The sequence below is a fragment of the Pongo abelii genome, chromosome 10 (genome assembly GCF_028885655.2).
Source record: "Pongo abelii isolate AG06213 chromosome 10, NHGRI_mPonAbe1-v2.0_pri, whole genome shotgun sequence".
NCBI lineage: Eukaryota > Metazoa > Chordata > Mammalia > Primates > Hominidae > Pongo > Pongo abelii.
The window spans coordinates 106,292,138-106,314,860 of NC_071995.2; the positions used below are offsets into that span (position 1 = coordinate 106,292,138).

Genomic DNA, 22,723 nt, shown 5'->3' on the forward strand with positions numbered 1-22,723 from the left:
AAGAAATGTGATTTGTCCAAAGTCACACAGCTAATGGGTGATACAGCCATGATACAACCACATTCATCTGGGCCCTTATCCTGTCTCTGCTCCTGCATTACCCATTGCTTTCAGAACTGTTCTCAAGGGTCTGGGTGTTCCTCCTTCCTGGATAGGTCTGGACATGGCCTCAGAATCCCCTTTGACACCATCCTCCAGTCAACCATAGCTGTGAATCAGAGTTGATGTACAAGTTGAACCCTGTCTGCCATCTTTGGTTTAGGTGTTGTTTCAAGACCACCATGAAATTCCCCAGAGATCCTGAACAGGTGTTGGGGTGTTGACTGCCTGGAGTGTTTCTCCTGCATTTCAGATGGCTGCCTAGGTCCAGGTCATCTAGATATTCCTAGTTTATATGAGTATTACACATCCCACTTTTCTCTGTGCATGTCCATAAACAGTGCCCCAGCCTAACAAAAACAGATTCATGTGTATGATCTCACTTCAACCTCACCAAAATCTTAACACATATGTACTGTTCTCCCCATTTAATAGATGAGAAAGTGGAAGCATAGCCACAGATGGGATAGTTTGCTGAAGGTAACACAGCAAGGACATGTGCTGTGTCCACATGCATTTCAACTCCAGCAGTTCCCTGCCGCCCTTCAGTGATGTCCTGAGTATCCAGACAAGTGAAATCAGCATTATTGTCTACTGGCTACCATCCATCTCTGTTATGCCCACAGAGGAATATGAAAGGCTGGCGACTTGGTCCTTAATTACTATTTTGAGTTAGTGTTGTACTTTCATTTCTCCCCCCAGGTACCTTCATTTTCAATTATGTCATTACCTGTGTAGCCAAACAGCTCACTTAACTTCCTTTTCCACGACAGCCTTGTGAGGCTGGGGCCCCTCTCTGACTCATTTGCTCTTGTATTACAGCACCTAATCCAGTGCCTGGCCAATACTGGAGCCCAATAAATATGCATGTGTGAATTATTATGTGCCAATTAAAAATAATAATAAAAGCCAAAAAAAAGTCTGTATGAATGAATGAGTGATGGTATTTCCCTGAGACTCTGAGGTTCTCCAGAGCAGAAATCACATCCTATTGGCCTCTCTGGATCCCCAGTGTGTGGCACAGAGTAGATATTCAGTAATGTCGAATTCTGTGGAATGGGCTGGGATGGAGTATGGGCATTCACCCACAAACACAGGTCTTACTTGAGCCTGGACTTTGGAATGAGACAGATCTGGGTTGAAATTGAAGTCTAAGGAGCTGAGTGACTGTAGGGCCAGATATGTAATTCCTCTGAGTCTCTGTTTCCTCATCTGTAAAACGGGGACATGAAAGCTTACCTTTTGGGGTTCCTGAAGGTTTAAGCAAGATACAGGTATGAGCTGAGGAGTCAGGATGCCTGGGTTGAGTGCCAGCTCCATCACCTACAAGCTGTGCGACCTTGAGCAACCGATATGCAACCTCGATGCCGCAATGTTTCTTCTGTCAAATGAGCATAACAGTCCACAGTTTATGAGATTATTTTGAAGATTTAAGTGAGCTATTATACGTGAAATACTTCACAAATGAAAAGCTGTCTATAAATGCCAGTCATGATTATGATATTAACTATAGTGTGTTAGGAAAGCTGTTTGTAAATGTTTACTGTGCCTTTGGTTATTGTTATTATCTTTGCTCTCTTCCAAGACAACTAATCTGACTGCTGGATGGAACCATAGTGTAACCCAAACCACAATTCCCAGGGGCCCAAGCACCAGAACTGGGCTGCATCCTCTCATATTTATCCCCACAACAGCCAAACACCTCAGCCTGCACCTTCCAATGGTGGGCTTCAGGAATCTTCCATGTGAGCAAGGAAAAGTGACTTTTCCTCTCTCGCAGCTCCCCAGGCAGATGGCTGCTGCCTTGGAGAGGAGCCTTGGAATTTGCTGTGTCACAGATTGCCAACCTGCTGGTGAGACCCAGATGAATGAGAACAGAAACACATGCGCAGGGAAGTGAGAAGCCACCGGAGCCACGGCAGAGCTCTCATGAGGCCCGGCAAGTGACAGGCCACAGGGAGGGCTGGGATCAGAGGGACCAGGCTCTAGAACAATTGGAAAAGGCCTTGGCAGCAAGGAAAGACCTGCCCTGGGATTGGAGGATTGTGTGGCTGAAGGATGATGGGGGGTGGGGGGAGGTGGTGTCCAGATGGCCTGATTAAATCCCTGGAGAGAGGACCTGCAATTATAAAATCATAGCAATGAATTACGCATTCCATGTATTAGGCAATTATTATCATCACACACCGTGCTAAGTGGTTCAAAAGAATTATCTCTTTTAAACCTCATTGCAGATGTAGACAGTGAAGACTATTATCATCATCCCTGTTTTGCAGAGGGGGAGACTGAGGCTTAGAGAGTTTTTTTCACCTGCCCAAGATCCCTTAGCAAGTAAGTAATGGGATGTGAAGTAAGTAATGTAAGCAAGTAATGTAAGCAAGTAATGTAAGTAAGTAATGTAAGTAATGTGAGCAAGTAAGTAAGTAATGTAAGCAAGTAAGTAAGTAAGTAATGTAAGCAAGTAAGTAATGGGATGTGAATTTTGGTCTTCGGCACCAGCCTCTCCTGCCTCTGTGAGGGCAAAGGCTTTGGATTCAGACACTCAGATCTTCACCTCAGTTTCCTTGCTGGTAGAATATGAATAATGATGATGATCTCCTCCCAAGAGAGGATCCATTGAAGTAGTGAAAATTGGCTATTTAGCACCGTGTGTGAAACACAATAAGCATGTAATAAAGGGTGGTGTTTCTATAACTGATCATGGTTATTGGGGCTGCTCGGGCCTTTTGCGGTACAGGATCCCAGAGTCATAGTATGAGGAATCCCTTTGGAAGCCTGTGCTTCCAAGCCGCAGCAGCCCAGTGTTTGGCAGCACATCAGTAAAGAACTGGGCCATGCAGAGTGATCAGCAGGATGGACTATGGAGCCAGACTGCTGGGTTCAGATCCTGACTCCTACTCAGCTGTGTGACAATGAGCAAGTTGATTAACCCCTCTGTGCCCCATTTTCCTTATCTGTGAAATAAATTTAAAATAATAATGCCTTCATCATAGGGTTATTATGAGGATTAAACAAGTTCGTATTTGTAAAAAGCTTACAATATGCCTGATAAATAGGAAGTGCTATGTAAGTATTTGTTAATAAAGCATGTTAAGTAAGATTAGTGTTCCCATTTTACATATAAGAAAACAAAATGAAATTAAAGCTGTGCCAGGTTGCCTGGTGAGTGAGGGCACAGCCAAGGGATGAACCCAGGCGGCCTGGCCTCTGAGCCCAGATCCTCGGGGGTGGGCTTAACAGAGCTAGAGTAATACTCTCAGGGAACCTGGGAGCTCCCGGTTACCTTCTAGCAACAGTGAGGTCAGGATTGGTCCTTGGAATCGGAGAGAAAAAGGAGGGCCATGAGCCTGGTAGGGTAGGCCCACGGCACCCTAAGGGGCTCTGAACTATTCCAGAAACTGCATTCATCTAGCACTGACTCCCTCCCCAGCCTCTGCTATCACTCGCAAAACCATGATGGACAGGGATGACAGCCTTCCTGGGGGCCAGGCTTTCCCCACTGGGTAAGGTCTACTGTGATTCTGGTGGTATTTGTTAGATGTGATATCTAATTTGAGACCTTAAAAAACACTTGGACTGTAGTCTCTGTGTCTGTGTATTTGCTTCTTCCAAATACAGTATATTCTTTCCAAAGTCTGCACTTTGCTTTGTAATTTATTTAATGATCATCATAGGCGATCTCTGACACTTAATGAGAGCTGTGTGCTGAATGCAGTACTCTGCTAAGCACTATACACAAATTATCTCATTTAATTCATATCCAAAATCCTGTAAAGAAGGTATTACTAAGTTCACTGTACAGATGAGAAAACTGAGCAACAAAGTGGTTACGTAACTGGCCCCAAGATCACTCAACTGCCAAGTAGCAGACTTGGGATTTGAGATACCAGAGTTTATGCTCATAATTTCTATGCTAGCTTTAAAACATAATAAATGCATAAAGATGTCCAGGGCCTCACCAGCTTGCATGTGGCACTCACAAAGCATCCAGAGATCAGCAGAATGCATTAACTGCCCGCCTCGGTGCCGCCTCCTTCCCAAGAGAGAGAAAGCAACGCCATCGCTTGCTGTCTTCAGGCCTGCAGGCTTCCTGGAAAACATCCTTCTAAAGTCATGTCCCTGAAGTGGTGGAAGATATTGAGCCTATCTCTCGGGGCTGGGGCACTTGAGAATCAGAGAAATTGACCACCTCGGTAGCTGCCCTCTCACTTAAATTGATCAGATTTTTTACTGCATCATTGAAAGCCACTTGAAGGGAAAACCATAAAGCTGGTTGCCTTCTAGTGATGCCCCAGGTGACCAGCTGAACAGATTTCTGCATAAATAAGTCAGGCACTCAAGAGGGCACACTTATTTGTCCAGGCCACGGAGGGACATGTGGGTTTACAGTGGTGGAGATCCTTCAGGAACTTTCTGGAAAGACTGTATGGGGCTCTCAGCCACATTTACAGATATGCTACAGGAATTTTTTTTGCAGAGTTAAACATTTCTGACAAATCAGGTTGAACAGAAAGCCACAGTTGTCGTAGATTTTTATGGAAAATGTTTCTCACCTGCTCTAGTTCGCTTGCCTGACTTAGCTGGTAAGATTCAGTAACCAGAACCATTATTTATTATTTATTTTGGATGACCAAGGGATTATTGATAAACAGATGCCTTCTGGGGCCTGCTTTCAAGAATGAAGACCACACAATGGCAAAGGACACTCTCTTCAGTAAAAGGTTTTGGGGAAACTAGATATCCACATGCAGAAGAATGAAATTAGAACCTTATGTCATCCATATACACAAATCAGCTCAAAATGTAAGACCTGAAACTGTAAAACCACTAGAAAACACAGATGGAGATTTGCATAACATTGGCCTGGGCAATGATTTTTTTGGTGATGACTCCAAAAGTACAGGCAACAAAAGCAAAAATAGACAAATGGGATTGCATCAAATTAAAGAGCTTCTGCACAGCAAAGGAAACAATCAACAGGGTGAAGAGACAACTTATGGAATGGGAGAAAATACTTGCAAATCATACATCTGATGTGGGGTTAATATCCAAAATATATCAGGAACTCAAGCAACTCAATAGCAAGGAAATTATCCGATTAAAAAATGAGTGAGGGCCGGGTGTGGTGGCTCACGCCTGTAATCCCAGCACTTTGGGAGGCCGAGGCAGGCGGATCACAAGGTCAGGAGATTGAGACCATCCTGGCTAACATGGTGAAACCCCATCTCTACTAAAAATACAAAAAAATTAGCCAGGTGTGATGGTGGGCACCTGTAGTCCCAGCTACTCAGGAGGCTGAGGCAGGAGAATGGCGTGAACCCGGGAGGCAGAGCTTGCAGTGAGCCGAGATCACGCCACTGCACTCCAGCCTGGGCGACAGAGTGAGACTCCACCTCAAAAAAAATGAGTGAAGGCCAGGCGCGGTGGCACTTTGGGAGGCCGAAGCAGGCAGGTCACTTGAGCTCGAGTTTGAGATCAGCCTGGCCAACGTAGAGAAACTCCATCTCTACTAAAAATACAAAAATTAGCTGGGCATGCTGATGCATGCCTGTAATCCCAGCTACTCAGGTGGCTGAGGCATGAGAGTCACTTGAACCTGGGAGGCAGAGGCTGCAGTGAGCTGAGATCGCACCACTGCACTCCAGCATGGACAACAGAGAGAAAAAAAAATAATGAGCCAAGGTCCTAAACATGTCATTTCTCAAAGACATATAAATGGCCAACAGCTATATGAAAAAATGCTCAATATCGCTAATCATCAGGGAATGCAAATTAAAACTACAATAAGATATCGCTTCACATCTGTTAGAATGGCTATTATCAAAAAGATGAAATATAAAAGTGTTGGCAAGGGTGTCAAGAAAAGGAACCCTCGTACACTGCTGGTGGGAATGTAAATTATTACAGCCATTATGGAAAACAGTATGGAAGTTCCTCAAAAAATTAAAAATAGAACTACTATGAGATCCAGGAATCCCATCACTGGCTATATATCCAAAGGAAATGAAATCAGTATATCAGAGAGATATCCACGCTCCTATGTTTATTGCAGCACTCTTCACAATTGCCAAAATATGGAATCAACCTGCCTATCAACAGATGAATGGATAAAGAAAATGTGGTATATATGCACAGTGGAATTACTATTCAGTCTTAAAAAAAAGAAGGAAATCCTGTCATTTGTGACAAAGTCGATAAACCTGGAGGACATTATGTTACATAAAATAATCCAGGCACGGAAAGAAAAACACCACACGATCTCACCATAAATAAATAAATATGTGAGGTAAGTAATGCATATGGTAATTAGCTTGATTTAGCCATACCACAGTGTATTCATGTGGTGCACCATAAATACACACCATGCTTAATGGTTAATTAAAATGTAATTGATTTTTTTAAAAGAATGAATGGTAGATCATGCATGTCTCACCTATCCATTGGCACAGTATGTGTCAGGCACTGATGGGTATACAATAGACAACAAGATAGATGTGGTCCAGCCCCTCGGAGGCTGGCATGCTATTGGAAAAAACAAACATTTTTTAAGTAAATAAAATAGTCACAAACTGTGAAAAATGCTAACAAGGAGACAAACAAAATTGGCCTGGAGAGCCCTGGCTTGGATGGACGTGTCAGAGGTGTCCTGCAGAGAGCCAGGGGAAGAACCTTCCAGGGAGAGGGAACCGCAGGAGCTGAGTCCTCTAGGCAGGAAAGCCACTGCCTCTTGAAGGGTCAGAAGAAAGAGGAGAGTCGCTGTTGCAGAGTGAAGGAGGGAGAGAAGCTGGGAAGGGGGAGCCTGTAGAGCTCAGCAGGCCCCACCGGGAGAGCTGGGCTTTATCCCCAGTACACTGGAAGGCAGTGGAAGGTTTTAAGCAGGGGCATAACATGGTTCTATTTATGTGTTAAGCTCACTCTGACCTTGTGTAAGAGACTGGTTTGGATGGGGAGAATGAAAGCAGGAAGACCAGCTAGGAGGCTGTGGCAGTAACTGGGTATCTCAGAGATGGATACTGGTCTTTGAGACCCAGGTGGGGCAGCAGAGGTGGAGAGAAGTGGATGGATTTGGGATTTCACTGGCAAAACCAACAGCTAATGGAATGGATAATGGGCATGAGAAAAGGTTCTAGCCTTAGTGCCTGGGTGGACAGTGGTGCTGTTTACTGAGATGGGATGACTGAGGGACAAGTTTGGAGGGAGGGGATAGGTGTGTTAATGAAAAGTTCCATTTGGGACCTGCTAAATTTGAGGTTCTGAGAGCCATCCGTAGCTGAGCTCAAGTAGGCAGCTATATGTGTGGAGTCATAGGCATGGTGGAGGGAGAGGGCCAGGTCCCACTGAAGAGGGCAGGATGGGGGGTCAGGTCAAAACCTGGCTCACCACTTACTAGCTCTGTGACTTGGACAGTTTTCTTAAAGTTTCCTCATCTGTGGAGTGGGGCTTCCAGCAGCTCCTACCTACATCAGGACTTGTTGTGATGGATTGAGTTCATACATAGAAAGAGCTTACATTTCAATAGTGAGAATTCAGTAAATGTCAGCTTCCTGTAATAACAATTATCATCATCTTAGCTACGGTAATTTTCTTGCCATTTGTCTCTTTCTAATTAAAATCAAGTACCTCGATAGCTGGTAAACCCTTCTCCTGATGTTCTTGGAATTATTCATTTATGAGTCTATGAGCTCTGTGAACACAGGGTCTGTGTCTCTCCCTCCTTTGTAGCCCCGTAGTGTGGGGCCCAGCATATCATAGGTGCCCAGTAACGTTTATCCAGTCATATGGAATGAAGAATGCATATTTTTCATGCAAAAATGCATATTTGATTGAATCCATCAAGCATGAAGGATATCAGAAGGAACTTAGACAAAAAAGAAGAAACTCCAATGGGTGTCTTTCTGTGACAATAATTTACAGCATCTTTGCTCCCAAGAAAGGAGGTCTTGCTTTCACAAAGGAGCCTCTTCCAGAATTGGATAGTGGTATGTGAGAAAAAAGATTTTCTCTATAGTGAGTCAAATCTGATACCTCCCTGAGATTTGCACACACACAACCCCAATCAAGGGTGCAGACTCTTCAGCACGACACACCCAGACCCGTGCACACCTCTCCCGGAAGCCTCTGTGATGTGTGCTCTGGGACCTTGCTCTCTTACTCTGGCCCGCCTCCCTCTGTCATGTTCATTTTGCCTGAAGCTCCTTCCTTACCCATTGTTTAGGGATCATTGGTCCCTTGGATGAAGCCCACAGCTGCAGCAAGGGTCCCCCCTCCTCCCCTGGAGATAGATGCTGTGTTTACATTCTGGAAGGATCCATGGTTTCTCCTTGTGTTCTTTCTGGGCCCCTAGTCTCTGGCCTCTCCCAGATAAAAGTCAAGACACCCAGTTAAATTTCAGTTTCAGATAAACAATGGATAATGTTTTTAGTATAAGTGTGTCCCGTGAAATATTTCTCAAGTATTTTTATTTGCTAAATCTGGTAACCCTAGCTGTAGGAGAGCCACGTTCAAGGCCCCCATAAGCTGGGCCAAGAAGTTCTATGGCTCAGCCACGTTCTGTGCCCTAGAAGCTCGGGTCTCGGATGCTGATGCCATAGACTGAAGCCAGGCCCCGGTCCTCCAGCCAGCCCTCCCCCACTGCCGGGGGGTAACCCTCTGTCTTCCCTGGGGAGCCTTCCAACAGCATTGGGGTGTTCTTGACTTTCCCACCTGCCATGAAAAGGCCTTAATCCTGGAGTCCAGGTTCTGATCAACTCTGGGCCCCTAAGTGCCTTTCGTTGTCCCTCCCAGGGCTCGCCTACAAATAGGCCCTTGGAGGCCTGGCCTGACGTTTAGGTCCTGAGACAGGTGTGCAGATCTGACCCCCCATCTCAACGCCAGGCTTCTGGCTCCGGTCTTTGGAGTCCGTCTGCGTCCCAGCAGCTCCCCCTGGTGGCCAGAAGCAAACGCTTCATGTCTAGCATCTAGTGCCAAAGCATCTCCTACCCCTGGATTCCCATTCCGGAATAGCTTTCAGACCAAGGCTCCTCTGCAGAGATGAGTGATGTGTCAGGAACCCAGGGACAGGCCAGGGGCACACACATCGCATCCACTTCTTGGGGCTCTTGTGGTCGTTCACTCCTCAGGTGCTCAGGAGTCTCAGCGCCATAAACCTTGGACAATGGCCCCGTCTCGTTCCTCACAAACTTCACCCTAACTTCCACCACAAAGTGGGTTCATTAGAGGCAGGAACAGAACCAGGAATCTCGAACACCGGGCTCCTCCCCTTAGTTCCCGCCCCCTGAGTCAGCAAGCAGGGGGAGTGTGAGGGGTCTGGGACAGCTCTGACTCTGGCTGACACACCTGCCTCTGGGCAAGGGTGGTGCATATCTGAGGCGGGCAGGCACACATGGAGAAGTCAGAGTCTGCGCCCTCTGCTCCATCCCAGTAGCCACCGTCTCAACTCAGCCCCTGGTCACTTCACACTTTGGCAGTGGTTTCTGTCCACTCAGCTGGTTCAGTTGGCTCTATCACGTCTCCCGGCCTCTAGGGTTGGCTCAGGCCCACCCTCCATCCTCTCCTACGGTTGGCCATCCAACCATATCACTCCCCTCCGGCTTTTAAAGATAAAGTCTGAAGCCTTAAGGACTACGTCACAGGTCCTCTAGGCCCTGCTTACCTCAGCTTCTGCCTAGAAGTTTATGCCCCAGAAACACTGAAACCTCCATGGTTACCCTCACACAGCCTGCATGTCTCAACACCATACTTTTGCTCATACTCACCCTGCTCAAAGCTTTTCTGCTCTCTCTTCTCCTATCTTCTGAGTTAAGACACAAGCCAGGTACAGTTGCTCATGCTTGTAATTCCAGCACTTTGAAAGGCCAAGGCGGGAGAATTGCTTGAGGCCAGGAGTTCGAGAGCAGCCTGGGCAACATAACAAGACCCTGTCTTTACAAAAAATTTTTTTGATGAGCTGGGTGTGGTGATGCAGCCCCGTAGTCTCAGCTACTGGGGTAAGTAAGGCAGGAAGATCACTTGAGCTCAGGAGTCTGAGGCTGCAGTGAGCTATGATTACATCACTGCATTCTAGCCTGGGTGACAGAGCAAGACCCTGCCTCAAAAATAATAAAATAAAAGACACAGATAGCCCAATGGTCATCTCCCCAGGAAGCCTTGCTGGATCCGCTAGTCTCTGCCTGGCCGCTTCCTTGCACTCCTGCAGCGCATGTGTTCTGCAACAGTGCGTGCCTCTGACCCCTCAATCCTTGCATTTGCCACATTGAATTATAACAACCCGTGGCTGTGTCCTCTCCCTTTCCAGGCAGTGGGGCCCCAAGGGCAGGGATGGTGACATGTTTACTTTGTGTTTTCAGCACCTAGAACAGAGCTTAGCACAAACAGGTATTCAATAAATGCTTAGTGATTTGATTTAATAATTAATTGATCAGTTCCTTGTGAGAAGGAATTAACATCCTTTACAAGCAGAATTTGTAGCACCTTCTCGATTCCATTGATCTTCCTCCCCACCCTTCCCTAACCTCTTTCTTGATGCCCTGGGCTGGCTGGATGACAAATTCCCATGCACCTTGCCATTTATATTCCTGTTTGATCTTGCCGGTTCTCTGTCCTGAGACTGCTTTGAAAGCAGAGAATCCACCCAGTCTGTGTTCATTCAGCTCCCATTAACCTCTGTGTGCTTTGCCCTCTCAGGCCCTGGGATGGAGAGGCTCACCAGACAAGGCCCTTGCTCTCAGAAGTCCCCAGCCTAGAGCAGGCAGTCCAACAAATAAACAGGCAAATAGTTAAATCCTGTGATTGCAGGACAGGGGGATGGTAGATAAACAGGCCAGCTCTCCACACAGACCACCTGGGTTCAAATCCTAGCTCCACTGCTTTCACACTGTGTAGCCTTGGGCAGGGCCCTTATCTGTGTCTGTTTCCCCATGGGTAAAAGAGGGTTCATAGGATTTACCTCTTGGGTTATGTGGGGATTCAATGAATTAATTCATGCAAAGAGCTTAGCAAGAGTGCCTAGTCCATAGTAAATATTCAATACGTATTAGTCGTTATGTGACTTAGCTCAGTATGCTATGGGAGCACACGGGAGACTAGACAGATTCACAGCAGTCATAAAGGACAAAGGATCAAGAGACATCCGGAGACAATCATTTTAATTGGAGCCTAGGAACAGGCAATTTACATGAAAAGCAAATGCAATGTCCCAGAGTGCTTCCTGCGGAGTTTGCCCCTGTGCCCCTCTGGGAAGCCGCTGTACCCGCATGATGTCTCTTCCCTTCCTTAGGGCCGACGACTGCTTTTGTGCATCTCGAAAGCTGGATGCGGTGGCCATCGAAGCCAAGTTTAAGCAGGACCTGGGTTTCCGGATGCTGAACTGTGGACGAACAGACCTGGTGAAGCAGGCGGTGTCTCTGCTGGGGCCCGATGGGATCAACACCATGAGCGAACAGGTACAAGGTCCGAGGGTCTGAACAGGCTCCCCACCTCCTCCATGTGCATCACCCCTGGCAAGAACAGAGACCGCCGGTGAATCCCCACCGCAGGCGCTGGGAAGAGGCTCCCCCTGCTGACGGCTTAGATTGCTTGCTTGCTTGTGTTTTTCTTCAGTTTTTAAAATATCTTATAAAAATACTGTGGTTCATCTTTATAGAAGTAGCACATGATCATTGCAGCTGAAATGGAAAAGAGAGGAAAAATAGGCCCATTCCAGAAAGGAAATAATGCCATCACCATGTAACCATCATTTATATTTAGTATCTGTCCTTCAAGTCTTTCTTCCATCGTGGTTAAAATTAGTTCTCTGCTTGTCTGTCTGTTCCTGCACAGGACAAGCCCAGACAGATTTCATCAAACTTTTAGGGCATGTTTAAGATACACAAAAGTCATTCTGGGGACCCTAGGAGGCGCCTCAGAGATAGGCAGCTATGCCCCCTAACTCCTGAAACTGAGGTACAGTGAGAGACATGTGGGCCCAGCAGTCAGGGAGACACCTTGTGTGGTGAACCGTCATGGAAAGAGAAAACAAACAGCAGTTATAAATGTGAGTCTCACATGGAAAGTCACAAGGGACAGATGGGGCTGCTTCTCACATGGCAGCTCATGCAGTGAATTCCAGAGAGGGAATGACAGGGACTATTTATTTAACTACAGCTATAATAATTTTCCTGAGCAACACCAAGGAGCTCTAATACACACACACACAAACACAGACATACATGTATATTTATATTCTTTTTAAAACCCCAGTGATTTATTACACCTTGCCTTTTTCAATATTTTATATTAAGGTTACTTTGCAATATTGTTGAATATTCTTTTTTTTTAAAGAGATGAGATCCCATTATGTTGTCCAGGCTGGCCTTGAACTCTTAGGCTCAAGAGATCCTCCTGCCTCAGCCTCCTGAGGAGCTGGGACTACAGGTGTGCACCACCACACTTGGCTTATTTTTATATTTTTTATAGAGACACGGTCTCGCTACACTGCCCAGGCTGGTCTCAAACTCTTGGCCTCAAGGAATCCTCCCACCTTGGCCCCCCAAAATGCTGGGATTACAGGCATGAGCCACTGGGCCCAATGTCTTTTTTAAAAATCACTTCTAATGGATACACAAAATGGTCATTATTATTTATTCATTGACCAGGCCTCAATTGTTGGAAATTTAGGTTGTTTCAAATTACTTTTATTAATAATGCTAGGCTAAACATATTTACACGAGTCTTTGTTCAAATCTGTGATTATTTCATTAGGGAAATTTTTAAAATGCAAATAGTGGCTCAAATGCACCAGCTTTTCTTAAGGTTCTCAATCTTAAATTACTTTCCCAGAACTTTTGTTTCCTTTTATACACCCTCCAGCTATGTGTGCTCACTATTACTCTTCTGCTTATCTTTTGCCTGTTTTTCATCAGAGCTTTACTGTTTTTCTTCTTTATTCAGGAGCGCTGTTTACATATTAGGCACATAATCCTTTGTTATAATGTGATAAATATGCCTCAATTCATTGTTTACCTTTTGATTTTGCTTATAATGTTTTCAATTATATGTCCTCAAGGCTGTAATGATTTTCATTTGTGATTTCTTCCATTCCTTTTATGCCTAGAAATAGATTCACAAACCAGTTAGATATCTTTTACGGTTTTAATTTTTCCTGTATATCTCTAATCAAACTAGAAATGATTTTGATGTGTGGTGTGAGAAAAGTCTCTAATTTGGATGTTTTCCCAAATAACCGACTTTGTGACACTGGTTATTGAAAATCCATCCTTTCCTTCTGTTGGTTGTGATGCTTCGTTTATAGAAGCAAGAGTCATTGGTGAATCTGGTATTCCTGAAGGCCATTCCTCATTTGCTTGCCTTTTGCTTGCAAATGACCATGTCAAACCAGATGTCAGTGATGGGCAACGCCACATGCTCAGAGGCATTCAATTTCCTTGATGCTGACCAGCAGCTTTTATAGAGCAAAGATGACACTGTCATATTGTGAAAGAGAAAATGTCAGATAAATGGTGTTTACCAATGAGATAGCTTAGAGCTGATATTGCAGAATCAATCTAGAAAGTTCCTAAGAGCTTTAAGTGTTTAGCAAACACCCTTGGGTCTGTTGCACCCTAAGACAGACAAACGAACAAAAATCCTCCAAGGCAAGGAAAGATAAATGCTGAAAAGGCCGTGGAGGCTCCTTCCTTGCCTCTGTTTTGGTTTCCACATGTGGAGGGTTATGACCTTATGAGTCACAGGGCTGCACATTTATTTTTGTCATGCCGGAGCACAAGCATGGCCTCCAAAACACAAGTAAGATTTTCCATTTGTTATTGTTGACTGACCACAGCCACCTTGTAAACGTTCTCCGTTCTCTGGTTTTTAACTCACCGCAGGGCATGACTCCCCTGATGTATGCCTGCGTCCGTGGGGACGAGGCGATGGTTCAGATGCTGCTGGATGCCGGAGCTGACCTGAATGTGGAGGTGAGGCTGCAGAGGCCGGCAGGGCCCCTCGGCCGGCAGTCCCCAGGGGAAGGCGAGCAAGAAAGGGGGGCTTTTTCTCCCAAGAGCTGCCGCTGAGGGTGCATAGTGCAACAGATAGCTCTTTCCTGTGTTCTTTTAGTTGCTGTGGCCCTGGTGAGACCACCTGACAGATTTTGTCCATCCTGAGGCCCCCAGCCCAACCAAACCCCAAGGAGCTGCCTACATGTATGTTATGTTTAAAAACAACCAACATAGCTGCAAGGAGCATTGGCTTTTTCTTGGCTCAGCAGTCCTGATTTCCAGAGTTCCTGATTCCCACAGCTGATCAATTTCTTCTAGGATGGGGCAGAAGGAGCACTCCTGAGCCATCAGCCCTCTCTTTCCACTTAACACACAGCGAAGGAGGCACTGACTCAATCCCTAAGCTGAAGTCTTCCTCCCGCAGATCCTCCACGCTTCCCCTCCAAACCCTCTTTGGCTCACCTTGTTGGCTGAGTTGACAGATCTTAAAGCTAATCTCAGAGCTTCCCTGAGACAATGTGTTCTGGTGGAAAGCATTTCCCCCCAGAAACCCTCCCCTCCCCCTTGCAACACTGGCCTTAGAATCTGACAGATTTGGGTTCAAGTTCTGATACCACCGCTGCCATGGTGGCTTGCTTTTGTGCTTGGGCAAGTGCCTTAACCTTTTTTCTCTCCCAATCTGCAGAATGGGAAAATAATCGCACCCATCTCCTGTAGTTGTCACAAGGGATATAGAGAGTAGGTTTGGAACTCAGTTAATATTGGTCCCTCCACCCACACCCCAACCTCGTCATAGGTGAAATATCACTTTTTTACCATGTTCTATGCTGCCTGAAGACCTGCTCTCCCTGGTGGCAGGATATTGGCAGTATCAGGCAGCAAAGAGATTGACAGGCTGAAATCGTAATTCAGCAACTCTGGGAAACCTTTTCAGTTCAAAATTAGATGCCCGTGCAGTCTCAGTACTCTGTGTGTGTGTTTTTTTAATGTGAGTTTTATATTTATCTGAGGAAAGCAGACAATAGACATAGTTTTGGATCCAGAATCATTTTGGATCCTATAACTTTGGAACCTGTGGGGATTTTCCCTCCTGCTGTGAATCCTTAAGCACCATGCAGACCCACGCAAGGGGTCCTCAGCATTGGGTTCTGGGGCATTCTCGGGTCCTCTCTAGCCCATCCCACGGATCTCAGCTCAGGCCTTCCTCCGATGGATGCTTAGTGAACCAAACTGCTCTGAGTGAAGCAGGCATTGAGGTTACATGACCCCAGGAGTGTTTGGGAGAAAAGCTCCATGTGGGTGCTGATCTTGCAAGACCCTAGCCTTCAGCTGCCCTGTCTCTTCTCTCTTGGCCTGGAGTGTTTTTAGGCCCCCATCCTGAAAGACCAATCTCAGATTGTTCATTCATGATGTGTCCTGGGAAAGTTTGTGCTCATATTTTGGTAGTGCAAGAGGGTCCTTGTCAACTAGGAAGCCAGCAGAAGAGTGAAATGAGAACAGGATGGGGCCAGCTGTGATCAGATGGTGAAATTCCTCCATCAGACGAGTGATGGACTTCCCTGGCTTGAAAGCTGAAAGCAGACCATCCCTTGCCTGGGGTTTGGCACCACTGAGAATCTCTCTTAAAAGTGTGGATGGCATAGTAATGGCATCTCATGCTCTCTGACATCCTGTAGCTCCCAGAACCACCACCCTCTGCTAGGTAGAAAGAAGAAGGAGATAGGCCAGAAAGCTAGCTCATTGTAACCGCCATTACAGCTTCTCCAAAGCCCCTGAGAGGCGATCAGAATCATCCATTACTTCCCTTCAGAGGAGAAGCGAAGGAGTCCTTCTTATGCACAGAGGACATAAAGTCACTGAGACATTTTCTCATTGCCTTCAAGGGTAAAATCTCCAAAACACGGACTTCCAGTGTCCTGCCTTTGGGGAATTGCTTTGGTCTCTGTTCTTACAAACACAAGCAGGACAGATCCACGGCTTTGGTGAGAGGTGTTTGGAGCATCCAGCAGTGGAAAATCCCTGCCCTGTATCACTAGCTCTTCCCAAGGCATCTTCCAGGATGTCTTTTTGTCCATCTCTAGCCCATGTGCCCAGTCACAGATACGTCAAATTTGCTAGCCAAAGTATTGTGAAGGTCACATTTTGAAAATAACTTCAATTTGTTTATAGGTTGTCAGTACTCCTCATAAATATCCATCCGTCCACCCCGAGACCCGCCATTGGACGGCTCTGACTTTTGCTGTGTTGCATGGACATATTCCTGTAGTTCAGGTATTAACGTATTTCCCTATCCACATCTGACCTTTGATTTTACCTCTTCCATAACACACATCTATACCTCTCCCAGCATGCATATTCTCTAAGACATTCATATTGGTTAACTGCAATTCAATGTAGCATATTCATATCATGTGAATACAAACATTATATGTAATGATCTATATGGCCAGGCTTTAACCAATATGAAATGATCACATATCCACACACAGCCTCACACACAGAGTGACAGACCCATGAAGTTCTTCCTGGTTGCTCTGGGGTGGGGCTTCAGCTGTTTTTGTGGATTTGTTCATTTTGCCGGTCGCAATATGAACATGAGACTTGGTTGCTATTGATACCTTAGAACCTTCCCTTAGGTGTGACCCCTGGTGTTTGTGTAGAATCCATTGGTTTCCAGCCAGTGGGAAGAAGCATCCAAGACATCGAGGGAGTGTTTCCAAAAGACACTTGCTTGGATCCCACTTCTTGAGAATCAGGTCCAGGAGGTCTAGAGTAGGGCCTTGGCCATGTGTCTTCTGAAACAGCTCCAAGCACAGTGACATGTCCTCATTGGAGGTCTTTTGGGCATATAAATGTGTATTGCTTGTACTTTTTCTGGCTGTTATAGAGTTGGTGTTCAGTGAACAGCCATACAGTACATTCTAAATCATAAGCTTGATCTTTACTTCATCAGAAAAGAGAGATCAGCATCCAAGTTCATGACTGCACCTGGTCCTATAGTGAGTGCTGAGCTTTGGGCACATCAGGAACTCACCCCCTTTTGTGTGGTCCATGCCTCTTGATTCCATGCAGAGCAGGGACAGCTCTGCAATGCTGGAATTTAATGGGAATCCTTTGTTGTTTCCTGGGTCATGAGAATCCTTAGAACAGATCCCAAGTGATGTTTCAGGAGGCTGACGGTGTGACGTGTCACTCTGAGAGCTGGCTTCTGCCTATAGAACACTATGCCCAGTCCACTCCTGGTAGAGGAAACTAAGAAAGAAGGGGTCGGATGGTGGTCTGGTGGACACAGATGTCATTCCTTAACATGCAAGGACATTCCCGACCCTTCAATCAGGAATGGGAACAGTAAGCAGCCAAGCAAAGCTACACAGAAGTCAGGCCACCACCCTGCCGCAGGGCCAGCGATCACGGAGTGCCAAGTAGGTGGCTCCCCCATGGCCGTGCCCTCAGGGAGCCCTAGGTAGGCAGTAAAGATAGCAGATTTTTCCCCCATTTTCCATCAGCAGTGCTGACAGCACATTCACTGTGAATGAGACCAGGCATGGACAGAATCCCTACCTCTTTAGGAAGCCCAGCTATCTCAGGGGACGCACAGAATGAAGTCTTATGAAGCAAAACTTCTGGAAGCTCACTCTGCCACTTTATTAACTGATCTTGCTGGCCAGAAACCTTAGCATTTGCTAAACTGTCCTCAGGGCCATCCAGGTGGAGCCCCAGGAGGCTCCCAAAGTCCTTCAGAACTCTTGAGAGTCTGTGGTTCTACGAGGCTACCCTAGTGCCCTCTGAGGCTTTGTGTAACCAGCCCAGGAGGGGAGTCTTCCAGCATTCCTGTGCCAAGGACCTTTAGCCCAGTGCTTCTAGAAATGTTGATGTATGTATACATCTCCTGGAGATCTTGTTAAAATGCGGACTCTCATTCGGTAGACCTGGGTGGGGCCTGAGAGTCAGCATTTCCCACAAGCTCCCAGGTGGTGCTGATGCTGTTATGCATGGAACACATTCCGAGTAGCCTAGCAGCAATGAGAGACTCTCAGTTCATCCTCCAAGGTACAGTCGCCCTCCAGCCTGTGCACGCTGTCACCGACCCAGAGGGAGGGAAGGAGCACTGGCATCCCACCCATCCCAGCAGTCTTTCCTGACGCCTGTACACAGTGTATCTCCTCTCACCGTCTCAATGGCCGCTCTTCCTCTGCAGCTCCTCCTAGATGCTGGGGCCAAGGTAGAAGGCTCAGTGGAGCACGGCGAGGAGAACTACTCGGAAACGCCCCTCCAGCTGGCAGCTGCTGTAGGTAAGAGCTGCTGGTTCTCACCCTGGCCAGGAAGCTCCAGCGCACCCTGGCCCTTGAAGTGCCTGTGACTGTATTTTTGCTTTATTCTCTTATAAAACCCCCTTCTCTGGGCTTGCAGGAAATTTTGAGCTGGTTAGTTTGCTGTTGGAGCGTGGTGCCGATCCCCTGATAGGAACCATGTACAAGAATGGAATTTCTACCACCCCCCAGGGTGATATGAACTCTTTCAGCCAGGCTGCAGCCCACGGACACAGGTAGGCTAGGATGGGCCAGAGCCAGAGGTCCCGAGTGGTGTTTGTTAAAAATGCAGATTCCCAGGCCTACTCCAGACCCATTGTCTCTCTGGATGTGGGGCCCAGAGGCAGTGTGAGGTGGTCCAGGCTCCAGGCCTGGCCAGAGCGACCCTACCTGCCAGCTGACAGCCAACTCCATGCAGCGCACATCCACTCAGAATGCTTTATTTTACCCACTCCCGGCCAGCTTTAAACTCACAGAGAGACATCACTCTTGGTCGGTTTTGCTCAGAGCATGTCATGTCAGCTGTCATGAAGTAAGAATAATCCATTTTAAAAATAATAAAACCTTTCGTGTTTGGTGACTTCCCTTTACATCTCCTTCTGAATTTCCCCCCGATCATCAGCTTTTGTTACACATAACCCCGAGCAGAGCACATTCACTTTGGAGAAAGGGCAGGCTGATGGTGACAAGCGCAGAGTTCTAGAGCCTTCTAGATTTTTGAGGAAATCACTTAGCTCCAAGTTGCCTCAAGGAAACAAGGCCAGTCATGCCCCCATCATCTCCTCCATCCCCAAAATGTGGCACCCACTGTTAGGCCTCTGAAAGTGCCACCTGTTGATCTCGTCATCCCCCCACCCAAGTTAGTGGCCTTCTGCTTCCCCAGCCTGCCCCTGCCCTGCCCCAACAGAGCCACTTCCGTCTCTGAGTGTCATCCTCTCTGGGTTTATGATTGACAGGAATGTGTTCCGCAAACTGCTCGCCCAGCCAGAGAAGGAGAAGAGTGATATCCTGTCCCTGGAGGAGATTCTGGCCGAGGGGACTGACCTGGCGGAGACAGCCCCGCCCCCCCTGTGCGCCAGCCGCAACAGCAAGGCCAAACTGAGGGCCCTGAGGGAGGCCATGTATCACAGCGCTGAGCATGGCTACGTGGATGTCACAATTGATATCAGGAGCATAGGTCAGTCTGGGCACCCTCCACCATGGGCACCATGGTGCCGCCAGCTTTAGGTCCACACACACATGAACATGCACATGCGCACACACACACACACACATGCAAAATATGCACATGCACACACGTGTACACACACACAAGGGAACCCAGGGAGCTTCCGCTTTACCAGTCGAAACACTTCCAGGCCAAGATGCCCACACCGTCCCCATAGATAGCAGCGTCCTGCCTGCCCCAAAGACCCATCCTCAGACCATCTTTCCATGATTCCCAAACACTGGACCCTGGGTCAGGAATTCAAATCACTTGGGGAGCTTGTCTGAATACCGATTGCCAGGCCCTACACCCAGAGGCTCTGCTGTCGAGGGTCTGGATGGATAAAGGCTGGAAATCTTTATGTTTAACAATCATCCCAGGTGGTTCCCAGTGGTTGAGGAATCACTGCCTTTAGAGCACCCAACTCCACGAAGCAGCACTGGGCAGTTGTTAGGGTGAGGGTGCCCCTTTCTTACCACAAGTCCTGTTAAGCTTCAGAGGGCAAAGCCACTCTCAGGAAGGTTGGGCTGGCTCTTCCTTGGGTGAGCTAGCCCAGAGCCATCTCCTCCATGTGTCTGGGGAACAAGGCTAACCTAGCCTTCACCAGCCTATTGGCTTTCGCTCTGCCATGGAAGCGGCTGGACCTAGCCATGTGTCCCTAAACACAGGGTGTGGCAGATTAAGGCAGGCTGAGGACTGAGGAGGAGCCTCCTAATGCTGTTCTGGAAATGACCTCTCTCCAGGGAAGGTGGGGAGGGGTTAGTACGTGGAACGTTTGTGCTATTGCCCTGGGAGCCTATTTTGCATGATTATGAAGCTCAAGATTCCAAATGGGCTACGTGTTATAAACAGTAGAGAGACGCGTCCTCCTCTGTCTGTGCCTCTGCATGAGAGGGGAGAGGCAAATTACAGCAATCAGCTGCTGGAGAGGCCCCTGTTAAAGGAGGAAGACCTGATGAAGTACCTGCTGATGGAAATGTTGTTTTGCACAGAGGAGCAGCAGGAATATCCTCCCATGTCTTCTTATTCGGGTATAAATGTCTGTCTTAGCCAGAGCTGTAAATGGTGAAGTCCACCAATGGGTTTCACCAACTCTAAGCTCTCATCTGGGCATGGATGTGTTCCAGATCCTTGGGCACATCCACTCTTTAATCCTGGGCAAGACTCTTCTCCCCCCTGAGCTTCTTTCCTCAGTAAGTAGAGGGGATGCAGCCTATGCACTCAGAATCCAGAAGTATGGAATATGCATAAGTAGCGTGCATAATAATTCCAATATGCTACACGATGATTATATCTTGTGAAATGCAGCCCCTAATAATATGAGTAGCATGCAGAGATGGACACCCATAGCTGAGGGAATTGAATTGTGACCTTTAATTTCAACTTTTGCAGGTCTTTGGGAAAAAACCTACACTGGTTCTATTCGTTGAAAGTCAATCCCTTGGTCTCGTCATTTAGTAATGTCCTGGGGAAAAGCCAACTTCCAGATAAAAACTCGCCTACTTCTCTGGTTGTTTTCCGCCTTTCCCCTCTCTCTCCCCGCCCCCTGCTACCTTCCCTGGCTCCTCTCCCCGCTCCAGGCGTCCCGTGGACTCTGCACACGTGGCTGGAGTCTTTGCGGATCGCCTTCCAGCAGCATCGCAGGCCTCTCATCCAGTGCTTGTTAAAGGAGTTTAAGACCATTCAGGAGGAGGAATACACGGAGGAGCTTGTTACCCAAGGCCTGCCCCTGATGTTTGAGATCCTGAAAGCGAGCAAGGTATGTGGGGTTTAAGGCTGTTGTGGTCATCGGCAGAGAACAAAGCTGGAGGTTCCCAGATCTGAACGGTCTTTTAGCCTGGTGTTCCCCTTTGAGTGGGATCACTACGGTCATAGCCACCAGTGGTGAATGTAGCCCAGCAGACGAAGGCTACCTGTGCACTCGTTTGTGGGCAGCTGTCTTGCTGAGCATCCACATGAGCTAAGGCACGTGGGCATATGGACTGCTTAGATATCTTCTAACTCAAGGAACTTGTAGAAGAGCTGGAGAGATGATACCAACATGTGTGCCCCAACAGCATTATGAAACAGTTGGTACAACAGTATTAAATTTGGGGGTGCAGGCTAGGAGAGGTGTGGGAGTTCAGGAAGGAGGAATGGGAGGGTAGGTACCCTGAGGTGCTGAGACTAGACCACGCGGGGATGGACGATAGGAATCGGTAGGATGAGGGAAATGGTTGCAGCTTTCTGGATAAACAGAACACAGACCCTGCTGAGGTTTCTGGAAAGCCAGGCCCTGGAAGAAGGCTTTTCCAGTCGAGAGAGTCAAATGAACCTAGCTCTGACCCCTTGGGATTCACCCCTGCTGACACCTGTATCCCCAGCAACAGGGAAATGCAGCCTCTTCATAACAGCAGTCCAGCCTTTCGACTATTACAACATTAATTCTTAAAAATATCTTTGGGGTTGTTTGGTGATGCTCTCTAGACACTCCAGTCCCTGCAGGGCCCCAGCACCAGCCCTCTCACCTCTTTGCCCCAGAACAGCCTTTGTGGAACTCTGGGGTCTACCACGGAGCCTGGGAAGTCTCAGGGGAAATTGGCCTCTGAACCAAAGGGCAGTGTGTGTCCCCCTGCCGGGCTGGGCTGTGTGACTGTCCATAGGGCATTAGAGGGGACATGGGGCTGCTTCCTCCACACAGCAGGGATGGCCCTTCAGTAAGGAGGCAGCAACACAGCATCTCTGCTTTCGGAGCTCTGGGCCTTGGGTGGAAAGCGAGTCCCATTAGGTGTTCTCATTAGCACCAGTCCTTAGCCCGGTGTCTCTGGGCCACCTGCAGGCTAGATTTGCGCTTGAGGTCAAGACCCACCAGGACCCCAAATGGGAGCAGGTGCACCAGGCCTAGGGTAACAAGCTTCGGTGAGTCCGTGAGGAGTAAAACCTGCTGGAAGCATTTCAAAACCAAACTCCCCACCCTACTTAAAAATAAGTAGATGAATAAAGAGGCTTTCACCTGAAATCACCTAAGAAACTGTCTTAGTGAGAAACATTCCCAGGGTCTGGTGTTCTATCATTTTTGAGGTTTTGTTTGTTTGTTGTTTTTAACTTTTCTTCAGGCTATACTGGGAATTCCAGAATTTATTGAGACATTC

At 47.3% G+C, this 22,723-nt stretch overlaps 1 protein-coding gene and 1 long non-coding RNA gene across 3 annotated transcripts in view; one reads left to right on the forward strand and one right to left on the reverse strand.

The window, feature by feature from the left end:
- ABTB3 (ankyrin repeat and BTB domain containing 3) overlaps positions 1-22,723 on the forward strand; it is a 347,983-nt gene that overhangs the window by 287,183 nt on the left and 38,077 nt on the right. For both annotated transcript variants that reach the window (XM_024257480.3, XM_054527600.2), the window contains 7 exons: positions 11,375-11,540; positions 13,965-14,054; positions 16,245-16,346; positions 18,274-18,367; positions 18,486-18,621; positions 19,342-19,562; positions 21,173-21,351. In XM_024257480.3, coding sequence (XP_024113248.2) covers positions 11,375-11,540; positions 13,965-14,054; positions 16,245-16,346; positions 18,274-18,367; positions 18,486-18,621; positions 19,342-19,562; positions 21,173-21,351 — 988 coding nt within the window. The remainder of the gene's footprint in view (positions 1-11,374; positions 11,541-13,964; positions 14,055-16,244; positions 16,347-18,273; positions 18,368-18,485; positions 18,622-19,341; positions 19,563-21,172; positions 21,352-22,723) is intronic.
- On the reverse strand, positions 11,228-19,266 carry LOC129049214 (uncharacterized). Its single transcript, XR_008512124.1, has 3 exons — positions 18,860-19,266; positions 13,099-13,185; positions 11,228-11,762 (listed from the first exon to the last, which is right to left on the reverse strand). It is a non-coding gene; the product is annotated as an uncharacterized LOC129049214 (long non-coding RNA).